Source organism: Diabrotica virgifera, chromosome 5 (genome assembly GCF_917563875.1).
Source record: "Diabrotica virgifera virgifera chromosome 5, PGI_DIABVI_V3a".
In the NCBI taxonomy this organism is placed as follows: domain Eukaryota; kingdom Metazoa; phylum Arthropoda; class Insecta; order Coleoptera; family Chrysomelidae; genus Diabrotica; species Diabrotica virgifera.
This window is the reverse complement of record NC_065447.1, coordinates 224523347-224545657: the sequence shown is the minus strand read 5'-3', so window position 1 is coordinate 224545657 and position 22311 is coordinate 224523347. Positions and strand designations below refer to the sequence as shown.

At 34.4% G+C, this 22311-nt stretch overlaps 1 protein-coding gene across 3 annotated transcripts in view; it reads right to left on the bottom strand.

Moving 5' to 3' along the window:
• The window catches only part of LOC114337348 (myb-like protein AA), an 87795-nt gene that overhangs the window by 40169 nt on the left and 25315 nt on the right, over positions 1–22311 (bottom strand). For all 3 annotated transcript variants that reach the window (XM_050650764.1, XM_050650766.1, XM_050650765.1), the window contains exons 7-8: positions 15905–16383; positions 11624–12005 (exon numbers count right to left, since the gene is read on the bottom strand). In XM_050650764.1, the coding sequence (XP_050506721.1) occupies positions 11624–12005; positions 15905–16383 (861 nt within the window). The remainder of the gene's footprint in view (positions 1–11623; positions 12006–15904; positions 16384–22311) is intronic.

Sequence of the window (22311 nt, the reverse complement as noted above, 5' to 3'; positions counted from 1 at the left end):
ACACATTCAAAAATTGTTAAAGGCTCCATCTCTAGTTAAAAGTAATTCAAAGGCGTTACGCGAATTTTTAACTCTAGCTCAGCAGACGCTGCTCGCTTTGAAAAATATGTCCGTACCAATTGAGCATTGGGATTTACTATTAATTGAAATATTTTTACAAAAATTAGATTTTTCTACACATAGGGCCTTTGAATATGATATTGGGACAAAGACCTTACCTACCCTTTCACAGTTTTTTAAATTTCTCGAGAAAAAGTGTGATATTCAGGAAAAATTAAATGTTTCAGATCATGATAAAAAGGTTAATAACAGGTCTCAATCAAAAACATCTTTCTTCTCATCAGTTGACCAACCATCACACTCTTTCTCTGATAATAATTGTACTTTTTGCAGAAGTAATGCTCATAAGGTTTATCAGTGTAATGATTTTAAATGCCTCTCTTTACAGGAAAAATTTAATTTTGTAAAAGGTAAGAAACTGTGTTTTAATTGTTTGGGTAGTAAACATTTCTCTCAAGATTGCGGCTCTACTCGATCATGTACTTTGTGTGGGGGTCATCATCACTCATCCCTCCATGGAACCTCTGAAAATGTCTCTTCCTCTAGGAACATCAATAGGCAATCTCTCTCTCGTGAGCGCAATGCTCAAACTCCTCAAAATTCTCAAGGTGCTTCTCGTGTTGTCGCTCCCATATCTACTCAGCATTCTTTTAATAATCGCAGCCAAAATGAAGCTTCTACTAGCTCATTCAGACCTCCTCTAGATATGCAAAACTCTCCAGATTCTCAGGCAGCCACGTCTCTCTCCGCTTTATCAGTGAAAACTGATGTATTGTTGGCTACCGCTTTAGTAACCGTTTATTCGAAAGACGGCAGACCCATGCATGCCAGAGCGCTCCTAGATAATGGGAGCCAACATTCGTTTATCTCTCGTGATTTGGTTGAGAAGTTAAAACTCATCCCTTATTTTAAACAGCTACAGATATCAACCATATCCGAAAACACCTCACTCTCAAACGAAATGTTAAACTTAGAATTTTTCCCCTATAATGTAAAGGACAGAAGTTTTAAAACTTCTTTCGCTGTACTCGATAGTATAACTTGTAGGCTTCCTAGAGCTACTATAGATAGAAGTAAAATAAAAGTCCCACAGGATCTCACTCTCGCAGATCCCTCGTATTCTGTTCCGGGTAAAATTGATTTGCTTCTGGCTGGTGATATCTATAGTGAATTATTGACAGATGGATTTATACGGTTAGGAAAAAATCTTCCCATTCTTCAGAATACTCACTTAGGCTATGTTATTTTTGGTACAATTAATCCTCAGGTTTTTCACCGTAATTCACATTTGGCTATCTCTCAGTCAAATGTTTCTCTCTTTGTTCAATCCGAACCCGAAGAAAATCAGTTGGATAAGTTGCTTCAACAATTTTTCGAAATTGAAGAAGTTCCCCTCGTTAGTAAATTAACTCCTGATGAAGAATTAGCGGAACAAATATTTAGCAAAACTACTCTTGTGTTACCTTCAGGCCGCTTTCAAGTAAATCTTCCATTTGTCTCTGAAAACGCTAATAAAATGTTAGGTGAATCCTTTAAAATGGCCTTTAAAAGATTTATGAAATTAGAACATAGGCTCTTAAAAAACGAAAGTACATACGCTCAATATAAATCTTTCATTAATGAATATCTTCTTCTCGAACATGCGAAAATAGTGCCTCTCTCTCTCACCAACGAAAAGTTAGAAAATAAATATTTTCTACCGCATCACTGTGTGTTTAAGGAAGAATCTTTAACAACAAAGCTTAGGGTTGTTTTTGATGGTTCGATGAAAAGCTCTAGTGGTTATTCGCTCAATGATATTTTACTCAAAGGTCCTACTCTTCAACCGGAACTTTTTGACATTTTGCTACGGTTTAGATTGTATTCCTTCGTTTTTACAACGGATATACAAAAAATGTATAGACAAATTAGAATAAATCCTGCTCAAACCTCTCTTTTAAATATTCTGTGGCGTGACTCCCCTGTAAAAGACATTGAGTGTCTTGAATTGCAAACCGTAACGTATGGAACTAAAAGCGCTAGCTTTCAGAGTACTCGCTGTTTAATGGAACTGGCACAAAATCATCAGACTGAGTATCCTCTGGCCAGTGATGCTCTTCAAAATAGTTGTTACATTGATGACATTCTCTATGGCGCTAATGATGTACAGACTCTCCTTAAAGCTCATAAGGAAATAACTAGTTTACTTGGAACCGCTTGTATCTCTCTCCATAAATGGTGTTCTAACTCAGACTTGTTTTTAAAAAATATCTCTTCTCTCTCTTCGAACACTTCTTATGTAATAGCTCCAGATAATGGCTCCAATAAGGTTTTAGGTTTATGTTGGAATCCTATTCTTGACACCTTCTCAATCTCTCTCCCAAATTTTACCCTAAAGGACTCATACACCAAGAGAGAAGTACTGTCAATGATTGCCCAAATATTTGATCCTCAAGGCCTAATTAACCCAGTTACAGTTGTCGCTAAATTAATTATGCAAAAAATTTGGATTTCCAAAATTAATTGGAACGATAGCATAGATGCAGATACGTTGCATGAGTGGCTAAATTTTGTTCGCAGTCTCTCTCATTTTAAGGATTTAAATATACCTCGGTGTCTCTTCTTAAGTCAAGAAATCACCAGTGTTGAGATTCACTCATTCTCGGATGCAAGTTTAAAGGCTTATGGAGCTTGCATCTACCTACGTGTGATTTATAGATCTGAACAAGTATCTTGTTCACTTTTAGCATCTAAGAGTCGTGTCGCTCCGCTAAAACCTTTGACTCTCCCAAGATTGGAACTCATGGGTGCGCTATTGTGTAGTAAGCTCACAGCAAGGATTGCTAATATTATTGAAGAAAAACTCTCTCGCTTAGACTCTATAAATATGTGGTCGGATTCAGAAATTGTTCTCGCTTGGCTTCGTTCGCATCCCTCTCGTTGGACTCAATTTGTAGCAAATAGGGTTGCACAAATTTTAGATAATTCTCCTAACGCTCATTGGAGGCACGTACGATCCAAAGAGAATCCTGCCGACATACTCTCCCGAGGAATGCTACCCGCTGAAATACTTAAATCTTCTTTGTGGTTTCATGGTCCTCAATTTTTGAATCAATCTCGGTTGGATTTGTTGAAATACAATCCAAAAGTTTATACCTCCAAGTTACCCGAAGAAAGGAAAGTAACTCTTCACATTCGAAATGATCAAATAGATTTTTTCACCTCTCTTTCTGATAGGTTCTCTAATTTTTCAAGGTTTGTAAGAACTTTAGCATTTATATTCAGGTTTGCCAATAATGCCAAATCGCCTTCTCATAAGTTATCAAATTCTCTTGAAGTAAGCGAACTTCAAAACGCTGAACTGAAGATTGTTAAGATGCTTCAGTATTCTTCTTTCTCGCTTGAGATTTCTGAGATTAAAAAAGGTAAAACTCTATCCAATAAGTCTCTTTTACGTTTAAACCCCTTTTTGGATGAAAATGAAATGCTGCGTGTAGGAGGTCGCCTTGGTAATTCAGACGTCACATTTGATCAAAAATATCCTCTTCTCCTTCCCTCAAAAAATCGTGTAGTACGTCTCTTTCTTCAGAGAGAACATATCAGACTTTGTCACTCTGGTCCTCAAAATACTTTATCTCAAATTCGACTTAAATATTGGCCTTTAAATGGACTACGTGAAGTTAAAAAGGTCATACACCAATGTATGGTTTGTTTTAGGTTTAATGCCAAACCCGCTATTCAGATTATGGCAGATTTACCAAAGGAACGTTTGCAATCCTCTCGAGTATTCGCTCATGTCGGATTAGATTTTGGCGGGCCCTTTCAGATCAAAGCTTCCAAACTCCGCAAAGCTCCTTTGATAAAATCTTATATTGCTCTTTTCGTTTGTCTATCGACTCGAGCTGTTCACATTGAAGTCGTGTCCGGCCTTTCTACAGAGACGTTTCTTCTCGCTCTAAAACGTTTTATTAGCCGTAGAGGCCTCCCTCAGACTATATTCAGTGACAACGCCACGAACTTTTTGGGAGCTCGTAATCAGTTGTTTGAACTTTATAAGTTTTTAAAAGAAAAAGAAAACTCTCGCTCTATTAATGATTTTTTGGCATCATCTCATATTCGCTGGAAAACCATAGTTCCTCGAGCCCCTCATCATGGTGGCATCTGGGAAAGCGCTATAAAGAGCGCAAAGCATCATATCCGTAGACTCATGGGTGATATTAAGCTCACTTTTGAAGAATTTACCACTGTTCTCACTCAAATTGAAGCTGTGCTCAACTCTCGACCGCTTTGCTCCCTCTCAAATGATCCCTCTGATCTAACCTATCTGACCCCTGGACATTTCTTGATTGGACAATCTCTTACGTCATTTCCTGAAAGGGATGTAATCCACATTCCCGAAAATAGATTAAGTTTATGGCAACATCTCTCTAAACTCCAGCAAATGTTTTGGAAAAAATGGTCAATTGACTACTTGAACAGACTCCAAAATCGCCCTAAATGGTTTCTTCCTCATAAGAACCTAGAGCCCAACGATCTCGTCTTGTTGATTGAAGATAACACTCCTCCTCTTTACTGGGCTCTAGCAAGAGTGATTGATGTCTTTCCCGGAAAGGATGGCCGAGTAAGAGTTGCATCGGTCAAAACTAAAGATGGAGTCTTCAAGCGCTCTATTAATAAATTGTGTCCTCTACCAAATGACTGTTAAAATTAAGTTAAGTTTAGTGTTTTCGCTTAAGAACTTTGTAAGTTGATTTATGTTAGGTTAGGTTTATGTTAAAGCCAGTGCTTCAACGCGGGGGAGTATGTTGTGAAAACAACAGTTATTTACATTAATTTGCTTTTATAAAAATATCTCTCTGTAAATCTGTTGGGACGATCTGTATTGTGTTTAAAATATTTAATTCTCTGAAAAACTTGAGTGTAGCGTTGTGTGTTTCATAAAATATACATCTGCATTTTTTATAGTTTCGGGGTAAAAGCAGGTCATTTTTGCCAAAGAAGTGTAACATGTGTTTGGCCCTTTTCAGGGCGAATAGTGTAAACTAAACTATCAAAGATAATAGTGCAGAGATTTGAATAGAATTTCAGTAGTCTCTTTCTGATGTCAGAGATGAACACTTTGTTCGCTTGTGCGTCTCTCTTCGCCGTAAAAATACTCTCTCCGCAATAATTAATAGATTAAAAAGACTCTTACTCTCTCTCGTTCGCTATTAAGACTATAATTTATCGTTAAGCCGCTTATTTGTCAAAATCGTTGTTGTTAATAAATGTTTTGTTCGCCGAATACCCTTATTTATCGCTAATACACAACCCTTTCTATCGTATTAATTAGCACCTTTAAAACCAGACCAAATCAAATTATTCGAACCAGTTCTCCTAAAAGTTCACTATTTTGTTTATATCGAAGGACGGGACATACGGGTGTGGTCCTAAAATATTCACCTATGTCCAATTAGGCAAAAGGTAATAATTAAACCATTTTTGCCACGGTGGGGTGAGATTGAATAAAAACTCACACCAAGTTTTATTTTTCGATTCTGCAGTTTTCTTGCTGATATGCCACATTTAAGTGAGGTAGGGTGTGCTAGAATTGTTATTTTAAGAAATGAGAGTTACAGACAAGATACTGCGTGGATAGCGAATATCCATCAGTCGACTGTTTCTCGTATAGGAAAGCGATACAATGAGACTGAGGAATACAAAAGGCGACCTGGTCAAGGACGAAAAAGATGTACAACGCCCAGAGATAACCAATATTTAAGACTTAAATCTTTGCGAAATCGTACACTTACAGCTTCTTATCTCAAAAATGAGTTACTGATCACAAGACAAGTTAATGTAAGTGCCAAAACTGTGACTCGAAGACTTGAGGTTGGTTTGAATCCAAAACGGCCTGCCAGAGTTCCACTTCTACCACGGCATAAAACTCAAAGGTTGCACTTTGCAAGAGCCCACATTAACTGGAACGAACATCAATGGAGAAGAGTTCTTTTCACAGATGAGATGAAACGAGGATACAATTATGGAAGCCAGATGGACGTGATCGGGTATACAGAAGGTCTGGGGAACGTTTCGCAGAATGTAATCTTGTACAACATGTTAGTTTTGGTGGCAGTTCCATAATGCTATGGGGTGGCATTAGTTGGGAGAGTCGTACGGAGCTTATTGAGGTGAATATTCGAATTAATGCTGACTGGTACATACGGAACATCCTTGAAGAGCATGTTTTCCTCATGCCGGCTTCATTGGGTATGATAACTTCGTGCTAATACATGATAATGCCCGTGCACATACCGCAGGAACAGTCATACAATATCTTGAGGATGTTGGAGTTGAAGCTCTAGACTGGCCACCAATGAGCCCTGATGCAAATCCCATAGATTCTATGCCATACAACATATATGGGACATCCTAAAAAGACGTATACAAGCAAGAAATCCAGCTCCAAACTCAATTGCACAATTAAGGATTGCTGCAGAGGAAGAATGGAATCGACTTCCGCAAGAAACCATCCAAGATATTCTGCGGAGCATGCCTAAAAAGATGCAGGCAATCATTAGAGCTAGAGGAGGAAATACTAGGTATTAAATTGTTGCAATGTTGCGGTAAAAAATTGTTCTATTGTCGTTATTGTTTCTTTTTCTAATTAAATGTTATAAGCAAAATCAGACTATTTCATTAATTTCTCTAGAAATTAGTTGTGACTCTGCAATATGCAAGTTACTTGACAATAAATATACGTAGGATAGTTCAGCTCAACTTATTTAGCAATAAAAAGTACAAATTTTTTTAAACGGAAAAAGATATACTTCAAAAACAAAATATGCAATATTTTTGTCTGTGAGTGTATTTAAATATGAAAGAATGCATATATTTATATTATACTAGAATGCATATTAATACTATATCAAGCAAGGAACAAGTCTCAAAGAATTTAACTCAGGTGCGGCAACATGCGGCAAGGTATGAGTACTTTCAAAAGTTGCTAAATGGAATACACCTGAGGAGAGACCCCAAATGAGAATTAATACGGCAGGACCAAATGAGAATTAATACGGCAGTACCTGATGGAAAACCTGTGGAGGTTTGTAAAGGTCTAGGAGAGGTAGGTTTTGATGTGTTGTGACAACTGATGAGTAGGATATATAAGAAAGAAAGGATAATATAAAGATAAAGGCGACATTCAGAAGTATAAGAATTATATAGGGATAAATTTAATGTTGCACACAATATACATTTGGGAGAGAACAGTAGAGCGAAGAGCAACATTTGATATTTATAGATCTTGAGAGGGCGTACGACCCTGTGCCAAGACAAGAGTTATGAAGCTGTATGAGTATGATACGCCAGTCAATGGAAGCAAGAATAGGATATTACCTCCGAATTCTATCCTACTGCATGGATTTTAATGAAATTTTGGGCCTAGCCTCTACTTATCTCCTAATTCAAAGTCTACCCTATGCTGATGTGTGCTTTTATCTTGGGGTGGCTCCCACTGGAAAATTTTTTGGTTAAAATTACCACGGAATTCGCTAGAGAACCTAATTCTAAGCAAAAACTGTTCTATAATTTTTTTTTTGAAAACTCAATATTTTTTGAGATTTCGTGGTTGAAAATTGGCCATTTTCATTAAAACACAATACCTACCTTTTTGAACGTTTTTTTTTGCGAATACCTTAAAAACTATGAATCTAACTAAGAAAACTATATTAAACATTTTTGTAGGTTATAAAAAAACAAAGAGACACTTGTCTTCATAAATCTACTAGTTATAAAACAAAAAGAGATATGGTAGGTGAAAATAGTTTGTTTTTTGGTACATTCTCAAATTGGTGTATTCAACTTGAAATAACAGAGAAACGGTCGATTTTAGGCGTATAATGCTACTAATACCTTTTGTAGTGCTTAAAAAGACCTTTAAAATGAGCTATATTAAAGGTCCATTACATTAAAACTAAGCGAGATATGCTTCACACAAAATTGATAACTAATGTATTTTAAGAAAAAATGAGAAGTAATTTTAACCCCCATCCACCAAAATGTAAATGCATCGTTTTCCTTCCACAATACCTTTTATTATAGTGTTATTTCTAGGTTAAAAAAGTTGGACGGGTTTAAATGAATGGTTTTTGAAAAAAAAAAAGATCAAATTATAGAGCATTTTTAAATTTTCTTAAAAATCTTCCTTTTTCTCCATGTAACTTGAAAATGATAAGAGATAGAGTAATAAAAAATAAAAAGGAAATTTTTATCTGAAAAAGCCCTACATTTTTGTGTGGTATGTTATTTTTGTGTGGTATGTTTTTTCGTATCTCTTATCTTTTTCGAGTTACATGGAGGAAAAGGAAGATTTTTAAGAAAATTTAAAAATGCGCTCTATTTGATCTTATTTTTTTTTTTCAAAATCAAAAACCATTCATTTTAATCCAGTCCAACTTTTTGAACATAGAAATAACACTATAATAAAAAGTAATGTAGACGGAAAATGATGTATTTAAATTCTGATGGATGAGGGGTTAAATATACTTTTAGATGCATAGTTTTTAAGGTATTCACAAGAATCCGTCCGAAAAGGTGTAATTTTTCAATAAAAATGGCCAATTTTCAACCAAGAATAACTCAAAAAGTATTGAGTTTTCAAAAAATAATTGTGGAACAGTTTTTGCTTAAAATTAGGTTCTCTAGCCTCTTCCGTGGCTATTTTAACCAAAACATTTTTCACCCCCGAGAAGGGGTGGGAACCACCCCCAAGATAAAAGCGCACATCGGCATAGGGTAGACTTTGTTTCTTGAGCTATTCCCTACTTACTGTGAAAATATCAAGTAAATCGATGTAGTAGGATGGAATTCAGGGCCAAATACCCTCATTGACTGCCCTATAGGGCTTTTCATCTATTGTCATTTGTTTTAAGCTTCTGTCATGTGTCACATAATATTAATATATCTACGCCATATTTCTTTGGTTTGTATCATTGTTATATACCAATAACGTATGACGTAGATACCTATATTAATATTATGTGACACATGACAGAAGCTCGAAACAAATGACTGTGAATGAAAAGCCCTATGAGAGAGAAATGGAGAAATAATCTCTTACTGATCAAATCAAATCAAATTTTATTTAATCCCTTTACACCGTAAATATACAGATTGCATGTGTCAAAAAAATGTATAATAAGGAAGGAAGGGTAGGGGACTCCTTGGTCAATACTCTCTGCGAATGATATTGTGTTAGGGGAGGAAATAAAGGTTGGAGATCGGCTATTGAACAGGGAGGTCTTACGATTAGCAGATTGAAAACCTAGATATGTGGTTATAAGAAACAGGAACAGTTAGGGACATCGAATTGCTTTGGGAGAAACTAGGACCAATAGAAGAATTTAAGTAGTTTAGCTCGTATATAATGGAAAATGGGATGTTAGATTGATAAATTGTCCACATGATACAGGCTGGTTGGTTTAACTGAAAGAAAAGATATACAAAAGTGTGGTGAGGCCTGCGTTGGTGTACAACAGTGAAGTGTGACCTGTAAAGAACGTTCAGGAAAAAAAGATGGAGGTAGCTGAAATGAATATAATATCCCTATTTAAATGTGATGTTTACCTATGTCCCACCACAGACCAGAACTGTTTTTGGAAATTTCATACCAAATAATATATGTGTTCTAATGTATTAGTACTTTGCACAGTTTGCGTAAAATAAAACCCAACCTACACAATTGTGTGGGTATTGTATTTCGAGACACCCTGTATAAAGAAGTGGCGAATACAATATTCCAGCTACAAAAGATCTGATATAAATTTTAGTTTTATTTTAAAATATTTTTCCATAATATTTGCTAAATTTGAAGTAAAACGCGCCACAAAAGAGTAACTTTGATACAGTTTGAATTTTTGAAACTTTTGTGGCGCGTTTACTTCAAATTTAGCAAATATTATGGAAAAATCTTTTAAAATAAAACTAGAATTTCGTTTTGCATCAAAATGAAAATACATTTTCGCGACACGTAATATTCATATCAGATCTTTTGTAGCTGGAATATTGTATGCGCCACTCATTTTTACGGCGTTCAGCGGTTATTTATTCTTATATCAGGAGTTTTTCAAAGTTTTTTTATAAATTAAATGTATGAAGTTGGATGCATTTCTCGATTACACGTTAAGCTTTATAAATGGTCGCCTTTGTCGCATTATCTCCCAAATGATCTAGTGTCCATCGAATGTACACTGATTTTTTTTCTATGCGAAATAGATTGAAAAAAAAATTAAGGGATGGCCGGTTAATGAACTCGGATTGCCCGTTGCCAGATCAAATTTAGCGTCGTAACCACTACAACTACATAAACCATTTCGGGAATAATCGTACTTTTGTAGCTTAATAACTTCTAAACGGCTTAACCGATTTTGATCACTAAACATGAGTTTGAAACGTATTGACAAGTAGTATCTGATGCATCTAAGGTCAAGTATGATAACTGAAGCTATTACAGGAATTATTGAGCTTGAAAACCCGTTTTTCAAAGTTCAAAATGTTCAAAGTTTAGTTTTTCAGTTTTTCGGCGATACTGAGCCGTGTGTGTCTGATCCTGACGGCTTAGACACCATTTGAAAGCTTAACTCAACACTATTGATTTTGTGTATTTGCGGTTCTCTTGTCTCTTCTTGAATCGAAGATATATACCCCCAAAAAATATGCCGTTTTGTGCCTACCAAGTCCTATAGCTGGCTTATGGGTGGTCAAAAGTCACAAACTATACCGGTTCTGAATCAGCCCTGATTCCCTCTTCAAACACAGAAAAAAAAATTCAGATCGGTTTAATTTTTCCAGTCACATACATACATAAATATATACAAACATTTTCTCTTTTTTAAATAGAAATTGAGTCATATTTCTGAGCTCGGTAACTTTTGAATGGTATAACCCATTTTCAAAATTAGACATGCGTTGGAAAGGTAATGATCAGTACTATTACAAGCCTCAAAGGTCGGACTTAAATTTTCGAAGTTTTTGGGAGTTTTGGGGACGAGAACGAAAAACGGGCCCTAAATAGGAAGGGCCGTAAAATTCACACCCTTGGACAAAATGGATGGTTGACATATGATTGGGTGAGTCTTTTCCTGAACTTTAAGATGGGAGTTGGCAAAATTTTCAATTCCGTCAGATTTAGAAAATCGAAAATTTCGTGTATATATAGTGTCGCGTGTAGGGGGGGGGGTGTGGGTGTGTGCCACTGGCGAGAACTGCCGTTCTCTGGTAATTATTTTATTATTTTTTCTGTATTAATTTAGACATAAAAACAGAGTACAAAGTTTCGAAATATTTGATGAACATTTATTGTTGCTGTGCTGAAAGGGTTACAGTAGATGCCTCGAGCAACTAAAGTAGTCTGTATGCACCTTAATAGATTGTAATTATCTAAAGTTTACAAGTAAATCTTGTGATTTCTGTATCCAGTTTTTTGTTGTCTGGGAGAAAGCACAAGATAGAACACTTTGGAGACAAACAGGGGAGGCCTATGTCCAACAGTGGATCGAGAGGCTGATAAGGATGTAAAGTAAATAAAGTAAACAAGTAAACTTACATGGTCTCCCTCGTCTGTTCTTTTTAACGGCTACCGCTCCTTCCTCTTCATCGTTATTGGCGGCTGGAGTCCACGCTGGATCAGAATCAGAATCCTGGAACTCTGGAGGTTCTTCTGGCTCGTCGTCTTTTCCTCCCACTTCCGCTAAACTGTTCTTTTTCTTTGCTACGCGTTTCGTAGATTCTCTTCGCGGCAAATCTTCTAAAGAGTCTTTATCTTTTTTCTTTTCTTTGTCCTTTTTATCTTTATGCTTTCTCTCTTTTTCAGGTTTGGGAGGTTTGTCTGTTCTCGGTTTCTTAGGTTTGTCAGAATGAGGTTTGTGTATTTTTGTCTTTTCTTCTTTCTTTTTTTCTTTTTCCTTTTCTTTTTCTTTGTCTTTCACCTAGAATGAAATCGTAACATTAAATTGTAAAATTACAAATTGGGACAATTCTGAAGTATTACTTAAATTACTGAAGTATTACTTAAGGTACTAGTACACTTTAGAAATCCAAAAATAATCATTATTTTCAATATTTTTTTTCGGAACATTTATTAAAAATGAAAATAAAACTTTTTACATATTAATATCTAACTCTTAGAGAGTACAAAAAATATATCCCCTAACAATGGATTGAATAAAATATGTCCAATTCAGAATGTTTTCAGACCTATCGGTCCATCATCAGTGAATGTGCATACTTGCTAAATAGCCCCAGAACCAAACAATGGTTGAATTTAAAATTCAATTTACATTATTTAAAAATAATATTAAACAGGCTAAACGCCGATGTTAAAGGATATAGCCTATGGGAACATGGTGAAACCCTACCAAAACCTCTATCAACCATCTTAGGCCAACTTTGACTATCTATGACTATAGTAAAAATAAATAAAAACAGAGGTAACCTCTAAATTTCACATGAACTTCTTCTTTTTCTCAATGGCCTCTTGCGTAAGCAGTCATCCAGTCGCACGAATTTATATATTAAATATTAAAATTATAATGAATAAAATAAAAAAACATAATTACTTTTACTATTAATTCTGTGTATTCGTTCAGTAATCAGGTTACAATAATATTTCAGTTCATAATTTGTGTTTTTAAGATAAATATCTATTTTTCTCGTTTTGTATATTTCACATACACCAATTTTATCAGAAAAGTACAAGTTTCAAACCGCGAGAGAGCACTACCGTCGAAACTCACAGCCAATTAGGCATTCCAATGAAACGTCAAACATGGCCGGGTGTGGGCAAAATCTAACCTTACATCTACATTAATTTGTAAAGAAAATCCTGTTTGGTTGTTTTTTTATGTTAATTGTGTAGGGAAATCTGCGAAATTGTGATAACAAATTAAATATGAAGTGGTTTATCGCCTACAGAACTGAATTATCCCATATTAGTTACCAGTTTGTGTCAATAACTACTATGGGATAATTCAGTTATGTAGGCGATAAACTAGTTTATATTTATTTGCTATCACAATTTCGGTGCACAATTAACAATAAAAAACAAAACCAAACAGGATATTCTTTACAAAAACTGATGTAAACCCGATATTATTAAATTTTTGCCCACTGCCGGCCATATTATATCACGTGATTTGGAATGGTCAATTTAATTAAAAAATAAAATAATTCTACCATGCTTTCAAAAAAATGTGTTTTGAATATTGATTTAACTGTTACCTATTTAGTCCATTCTTTCACGGCTTTTGCTCTAAATTTTAAAGAACCGCTTGGATTGACATGAAATTTGGCATACGCATAGCTTACATGTCAAAGAAAAAAAGTGATATTGTGCCGACGTGTGCTTTTGCCCTGGGGGTGACTTTCACCCCCTCTTGGGGGTAAAAAAAATATGTCCAAAACAACTCCGGAAATGGGTAAACTGACTAATTTTAAGTAACTTTTTCTCTATAGAGCTTTTTCGCCAAGTCAACACTTTTCGAGTTATTTGCGAGTGAATATGTTCATTTTTCAACAAAATAACCACATTTTTAGACGGTTTTTCGCAAATAACTCAAAAAGTAAGTATTTTGTCGAAAAAATCCTTCTTAGCAAAAATATAGCCTATAAAAAAGTAAAAAAAAAATGGTGTACGCGTTAGGTCTCTGGATCTCATAGAACCAGAGTTATAGCCAATGAAATATAGATTCATATTCACCAAATTTCAAATAGAATATTTCGACGTGAAATATCCAAAAAATTAAGCACTTTTTGGGGAAAACCCATTTTAACTTTTTTAAAGTGTTTAAAAAAAGCTTTATTTCTGTTTTTACGAAAAGTTTCTAGCATTAAATTTAAGCAAGTTACGCTCAAAATAAAGTTGGCCCCTTTTGTTTTTACAAAAAAAAATCGGGAAGACCACCCCCTAATTAGCAACTTAAATGAAATTAATCGTTGCCGCTCCATAAATTATTTTACTTATATTGTGTTTATATGATCTGTAAGTTACATCGATTCAAAGTGTTTATTTTTGAAAAAATTTGGTTTCAAAGTAAAATTTTTAAAAATTTAAATTTTGAAAAATATGCTTTTTTTCAAAATAACTTAAAAATTGTTAGAGATACCAAAGGTCTCGAAATACAAAAAAAGTCAGATTTGCTTTTCTGAATATCATGTATTTTTTTGTTTTTCTGTTAGACAAAAATTGATCAAGATTTGGTGTTTCTAAATTTGCATACATTCGTGATCAGTGACTCGTTCAACCCCTTTTAACTACAGCCGTTTCAATAATAAGGACTTTGAACCGATGAAACTTACAGATCATATAAACAATATATACACGAGTCAAGAAACTTGTGAAGTCGTTACGATTAAGTTCATTTAAGATACTAATTAGGGGGTGATTTTCTCGATTTTTTTACCAAAACCAAAAGGGACTAACTTTGTTTTGAGCGTAACTTGTTTAATTTTGATGCTAGAAATTTTTTTTATAAAACAAAAATTAAGCTTTTTTAAACACTTTAAATAAGTTTAAATGAGTTTTCCCCGAAATGTGCTTCATTTTTGGTTATTTCACGTTAAAGTATTCCACTTGGAATTTGACGAATATGAACCTATATTTCATTAGCTATTGGGACCGTGCAAGTTCGGCAAAGCGACCTCTATTTCTACGCTCTATACTTTTATTCGCACTTTTAATTATATTGGCCAATTATATTAGTCCTGGTTCCTGGATAATTGTCAAGACCATAGTCCAAAAAAATAATAAGAAGAAAAAATAAGATGCAGGTTATGTTTAGCAAACGTAAACAATTGTATGTAGTAAATAAAATCAGTTATTAAAATGCAGTAGTGCAAGCAAAATACTTAAATTTACCTTTATATTATAATTGCATATCATATCAATATTGTGGAGCTATATATAATTTTTCTGCGTCAATGACAGAAGGTATGAAATATACGTCAATTTGACAATTTCAATTGACAATATGAATTATTTAAGATAGTTGCAATATTTCTCCGCGACTCGCGCACGGTCGTTTCTCGTTTCCCTTTCCAAGTACTTGCACACCGCGAATAACTCTGCTTCTACTAAATAAAAAAACGTGATATATTCACTATTTTTTTAAATTTTTTATAGGCTATATTTTTGCTAAGAATGCTTTTTCGACAAATTACTTACAATTTGAGTTATTTGCGAAAAACCGTCTAAAAGCGTGGTTATTTTGTTGAAAAAATGAACATATTCACTGCCAAATAACTCGAAAAGTATTGACTTAGTGAAAAAACTCTATTGAACAAAAGTTACTTTAAATTAGCCAGTTTACCCATTTCCTGACTTTGTTTGGACGAATATTTTTTAACCCCCAAGAGGGGGTGAAAACCACCCCAGAGCAAAAGCACATATCGGCACAATATCACTTTTTTTCTTTCACTTGTTAGCTGTGTGTATGCCAAATTTCATGTCAATCCAAGCGGTTCTTTAAAATTTAAAGGTTTTGCAATATTTTACCGTTAATGAATGGACTAATTGATGACTTAAGGATAGCTATGACACGATTTTGATAGTCAACCCATGCTAGAAATATTTGTCTATGTATGAAATTTAATAAAAAAAATGTTTCATCCGGCAAGCAGATGGGTACATTATGACCTCCTATTCGGATTTTAGACTATAATATTATTATACTTTTGCATATAACTACACTTGGCTCCATTTTATTAAAACTAATTGCTTCAATTTTGCTTGAAATGTGTGAACAACAAACTTGACCGATTTTAGTAGATCCACTAAAGTTGATCAACCAAAATCGAATCGTGAGAATGCGCCTTAAATATCTATAGTTACCTCGCTATTCGTAGGAGCAGGTTTCTGTTTATGCTTTTTTCCAAAGAAATCGTCGTCCGAACTGAAGCCGTCATCTGAGCTGTCGAAACTGTTGCGTTTTCGTTCCTTAGGTAAAGGGAAGTATCTCGGATCATCCTGGGGATCGCCTTGAGACGACAGTCTTGGTGTAGGCAAGGGAGGTACAGTGACAGGCACGGGTGGAGGCGGGTTTGAAGAAGCGGAAGGTACACCATTACTGTCGGGAGATTTGTCTTCCATGCCCTTCATAGGAGCTCTAGGCCAGGTTTGCTTCCTGTGGGCTCCTCGCATCGCAGGCGGTGGAGATGTGTCTCTTTCGCCCTGCAGAAACTTAAGGTAGCTACTCATGAAGCCCGAACCGGCACCTGGTGGTTTTTCTGGCGGTTTATTTGAGTTCATCGCCAGTGGAGGTTTTTGTGGAGGTATGTGCTGGTGCTGATTATTTGGAACTCTTGTTGAATCTAAAATAAGAATATCGTAATAGCTAAACTTACAGATCACTTTTGGATCATAGGGCCTTTCATCGAATCTCGTTTGTTTCGAGCTTCTGTCATATGTTGTATTGTATAATCTGTATATAACATTCATATAATATACAGATTATACACCATATGACAGAAGCTCGAAACAAATGAAAGTCGATGAAAAGCCCTATTGATTTAGTTTTTCCCTTTTTACATTCCCATTCATAAAACAATACTATTGTGTACATTAATAACACCCAGGAACAGAAAATTTGTTGCATTACTACAAATACTCTTGTGAACTAACTCGTAGTTGCTGTTTTCAAATAGGAAATTATTTTTTCTATGTAAATTACAGATTTTTCTAAAATGACAATTTATATTGTTTACATGTTATTAGATTTCGTAAATAAATATTAATTTTGTTGCTTAGAACCTAATTTTGCAAGATTTTGAAATATGAACATTTAATACACCCCTGGTTAGAAAAATTCGAACACTTGTTTTTTGTATGTATTTTTTTTTAAATTCTGTATCTGTTAAGCGTTTTAAATAGTAACAATAGATAACCCAAAATAAAGTAATAAGTAACACAAAAAATAACATTGTTCGAAAAATTAAACAAAAAATAAAATTTTAATTGCCTAAATTGTGTACTGTTCTTTAGGTTTAATATCGGCAATTACCTTCCCTACATCTGCGAAGGATTTCAATATGCCTAGGCATACTTGCAATTAAGCTGCTGAATTTGTTCTTGCGGTATATATTCCCATTTTCATTCAACGCTCTTTTCAGCTCTTGAATCGTTTCTGGAAATAGTTGCCTCTTTTTAATCTTTTTCCCTAAAATGCCCCATAAATGTACTAATCGATTTATGTCAGAACTACAAGCGGGCCAATCCAAAACGGGAATTAAGACAGTAGTTAGGTAGTCCATGATGAATTGTGCAGTATGTTGATGCAAATTATCCTGCATAAATAAGTAAATTATCCCCAACGAAAGAGGCGTAGAGGACAAGATTGTCCTCCAGACACTACCGCAGGTATCTGTCTGCTATTAGAATTCCATGTTCGATGAAAATTTATTCGGTGCGTCCGTTGAAAGAAATACCCGCCCATATTCGCGATTGAAACGGAATATAGAGGGCAGGTCGAATGCAAGAAAATGGCCGATATAAATGGTATAAACAAACATTCAATTGAGGAATAGAACAATACCGATTTGATTTAAAATATTTTAATGTACTCATAATGCTGAAATTTACTAAAAATTTCTTAATAGTGACCAAATTCCATTCAAATCAACAATTTTCTGGTTTGTTTATACCACTTATAGTAGTTTAAATCTATTCCACCAGAGGTCAGCTACTTTGTTTTTCATCGCGAATTAGAACACTTCCGCCACCAAAAGCTTTCTGGGTGAAATACAGCAAGGTGCAAATCGTTCTCCGGGTGTCCTCCATACATGTTCGCGTCCGTCTGGAGATCGTAAGCAATAACGGGACTCGTCAAAAAACATTACAGACTTTATTGCTGAACAGTCCAGTCTCTGTGATCATTCGTCAATCTCATCTTGTCAACTTGATGAGCTGCTGTTAGCTTAGAGCATACTACTGGCTTATCAGAACCTAAACCACTTTCATGCAGGACTCTTCTTATAATTCATTCAGAAATATGAGCTTCCCGAGCTTCTAACAAACGACTAGCAAATACATTTTTGACGTTAAAGAGCGGTTCTGTAATGCGGAAATCTTAAAAAAAAGCTCATCGCGCTGATCTAGGCACCTTTTTCTGTCTGATTCTGGTCTTCTAGTCTATTCTCCAGTCTGACGATACTTCATAAAAGCATTATGGACGGTAAATTTTGGCAATACATATTTAAATGATTTGCAGTATAACGTATACTGCGACCATCTTCATGTAATGCCACAACTTTTGCATTACATATTTTCGGGAGTCATACTAACACGGTATGAAAAAACTAATGTAAAGTGATCTGAATTTATTAGAAGCAACGTGAAATTTATCGTAAATGCAACAAAAAATAAAAAAAATCTGTTGCTAGTAAACAAGATCAGAACAGAAAATGAAGTACACAAGTGAACAAAATTGTGTTTGTATGGTGACGCGATCAATTAAAAACATTAAAAGAACTGTTTTTATTGTTATGAATGAACGTTTATTATTATTAATGTTTACTTCTTCCCCATTAAACCTCTATATACTGACAAAATTTAAAAAAAAACATACAAAATGCACCTGTCCGGATTTTTTTGACCAGGAGTGTATAAAGATTACGTGACACACATGTACAATTATGAAACTGACAAACTTATTTCTACAGATTCTATTCAAACAATAACTTGCGCGTACTCTTGTGTTTCTACGCTTTAGCCGGGCAGTCGTGATGAATATTCTAAAAATAGTCCACCATCATATTAATATCTTAACGTTCTTGATAGTGTTACTCTATCGTCATAAAATCTGAAAATGGCACATGCCATACTCAAGTATTTTAGAAAATTTATCAAGGTGGACACAAAGAAAATTTTGTATAACATCTTTAAAAGCGTTTTATCCCAATGGCAGCTAAAAGCTATGTACACAGCTTGGTGGGGCTCAACACATTTTGATAGTTCTTTATAGTCCATTCTTTCACAGTTTTTGCTCTAAATTTTAAAGAACCGCTTGGATTGACATGAAATTTGGCATACGTATAGCTTACATGTCAAAGAAAAAAAGTGATATTGTGCCAATGTGTGCTTTTGCCCTGGGAGTGACTTTCACCCCCTCTTGGGGGTGAAAAAATATATGTCCAAAATAAGTCCGGAAATGGGTAAACTGACTAATTTTAAGTAACTTTTGTTCTAAAGAGCTTTTTCGCCAAGTCAACACTTTTCGAGTTATTTGCGAGTGAATATGTTTATTTTTCAACAAAATAACCACATTTTTAGGCGGTTTTTCGCAAATAACTCAAAAAGTAAGTATTTTGTCGAAAAAAACGTTCTTAGCAAAAATATAGCATATAAAAAAGTAAAAAAAAAATGATGTACGCGTTAGGTCCCTGGATCTCGTAGAACCAGAGTTATAGCCAATGAAAAATAGATTCATATTCACCAAATTTCAAATAGAATATTTCGACGTAAAATATCCAAAAAATTAAGCACTTTTTGGGGAAAATCCATTACAACTTTTTTACAGTGTTTAAAAAAAGCTTTATTTCTGTTTTTACAAAAGTTTCTAGCATTAAATTTAAACAAGTTACGCTCAAAATAAAGTTGGTCCCTTTTGTTTTTGCAAAAAAAAATCGGGAAGACTACCCCCCAATTAGCAACTTAAATGAAATTAATCGTTACCGCTCCATAAATTATTTTACTTATGTTGTGTTTATATGATCTTCAAGGTTCATCGATTCAAAGTGCTTATTTTTGAAAAAATTTGGTTTCAAAATAAAATTTTTAAAAATTTAAATTTTGAAAAATATGCTTTTTTTCAAAATAACTTAAAAATTGTTAGAGATACCAAAAATCTCGAAAAACAAAAAAGTCTGATTTGCTTTTCTGAATATCATGTATTTTTTTGTTTTTCTGTTAGACAAAAACTGATTAAGATTTGGTGTTTCTAAATTTGCATACATTCGTGATCAGTGACTCGTTCAACCCCTTTTAACTACAGCCCTTTCAATAATAAGGACTTTGAACCGATCAAACTTACAGATCATATAAACAATTTATACACGAGTCAAGAAACTTGTGAAGTCGTAGCGATTAAGTTCATTTAAGATACTAATTAGGGGGTGATTTTCTCGATTTTTTTACCAAAACCAAAAGGGACTAACTTTATTTTGAGCGTAACTTGTTTAATTTTGATGCTAGAAATTTTTTTTATAAAACAAAAATGAAGCTTTTTTTTAAACACTAAATAAGTTGTAATGAGTTTTCCCCGAAATGTGCTTAATTATTGGTTATTTCACGTTAAAATATTCCATTTGGAATTTGACGAATATGAACCTATTTTTCATTAGCTATAACTCTGCTTCTACTAGTTGTAGAGACGTGATATATACATCATTTTTTTTAATTTTTTACAGGCTATATTTTTACTCAGAATGTTTTTTCGACAAAATACTTACAATTTGAGTTATTTGCGAAAAACCGTCTAAAAGCGTAGTTATTTTGTTGAAAAAATGAACATATTCACTGCCAAATAACTCAAAAAGTATTGACTTAGTGAAAAAACTCTATAGAACAAAAGTTACTTAAAATTAGCCAGTTTATCCATTTCCTGACTTTCTTTGGACGAATATTTTTTCACCCCCAAGAGGGGGTGAAAACCACCCCCAGGGCAAAATCACATATCGGCACAATATCACTTTTTTTCTTTGACTTGTTAGCTATGTGTATGCCAAATTTCATGTCAATCCAAGCGGTTCTTTAAAATTTAGAGGTTTTGCAATATTTTACCGTTAAAGAACGGACTATTAAGCTTGTATGCTATTTTTGTTGTAATTATTGCGATTCAATAAATTATGGCAGAAAATAATGGATCTTTGACTGTTCGCCAATTGAAAACGAATTGAGGAGAAGAAATGCGAGAATTACTGGAAAAAAAGAAGACCTTATCGAAAGGTAAACTATATTAATCATCGTTTTAATGTTTCACACTTTAAAAAGGGTAAACCCTGTAGTTGGCTGTATACCTTCGATAAAACAACGTGGAATGAAGTAAACACTTCTGTTGTATATGGGTACATATATGAATTTATTAAAATTCTTAAAATTTATCCACAAGGGAGTGGAATTACAAAACGTTTTCGGTCAAACTGACCATCATCAGTGTAAACGTCCAGTGTACAAGTAATTGTAATTAGCCACTTCAATAGGTGTAAAAACCTCTAAATTACATTATTGTTACATTATATTTTAAAAAGTAGTCGACATTAAGCTGATGTCTTAAGATTTTAAAGTTCACATGTGGATGTATTTCATTCTTGTTCGAAAATTGCACAAGGTACTTGTGTTCTAGTTCTAGTTAGCCGTTAACCTCTAACTAGTACCTTGTGCAATTTTCGAGCAAGGATGAAATACATCCATATGTGAACTTTAAAATCTTAAGACATCGACTTAATGTCGACTACTTTTTAATATATAATGCAACAATAATGTAATTTAGAGGTTTTTACACCTATTGAAGTGGCTAGTTACAATTAATTGTACACTGGACGTTTACACTGATGATGGTCAGTTTGACCGAAAACGTTTTGTACTTCCACTCCCTTGTGGATAAATTTTAAGAATTTTAATAAATTCATATAACATAATTGTTTACTTGATTCCACGTTGTCTTAGTGTTTCATTTCTATAATAGGTCAAACCAAAATAGAAATATTTATATTGGTCTCAGTTTTATACTGACATATTTATATTTGGGTTTGAACCAATCTTCTTCTTTAACCCATTCGTTGACTATCGAAGAGGATGGGACTCGGCTAGGAGCTATTTTGTTGAACGGCAACTAACTGAAGTAACCGTATCACTTGCTGGCGCGTGAACGGCACCTGACTGAAGCAACCTCATCACGCGCTGGTGCGTGATCGGCAGCGAATGGATTAAGTACCATCTCCGCGACGGAGGTCGGCAATCATAGCTATTCGAGCTTTAGAGACGACTGCTCTGAAAATTCATTTGATGTACATCCTTACCATTGTCTCAGGTTGCGCAGCCTTGATATTCTACATCTCCCTATATTTTCTTTCCTTGGATCTTTCCCTGCATAATGACAGTTGTATCTCTCTACACGTGTAATATGTCCGAGATATTCCAATTTTTTGGTTTTGATTGTATTTAAGACTTCTATTTCTTTATTCAACTCTCTCAGAACATCTTTGTTTGTGACATGTTTTGTCCATGATATTTTCAGAATTCTT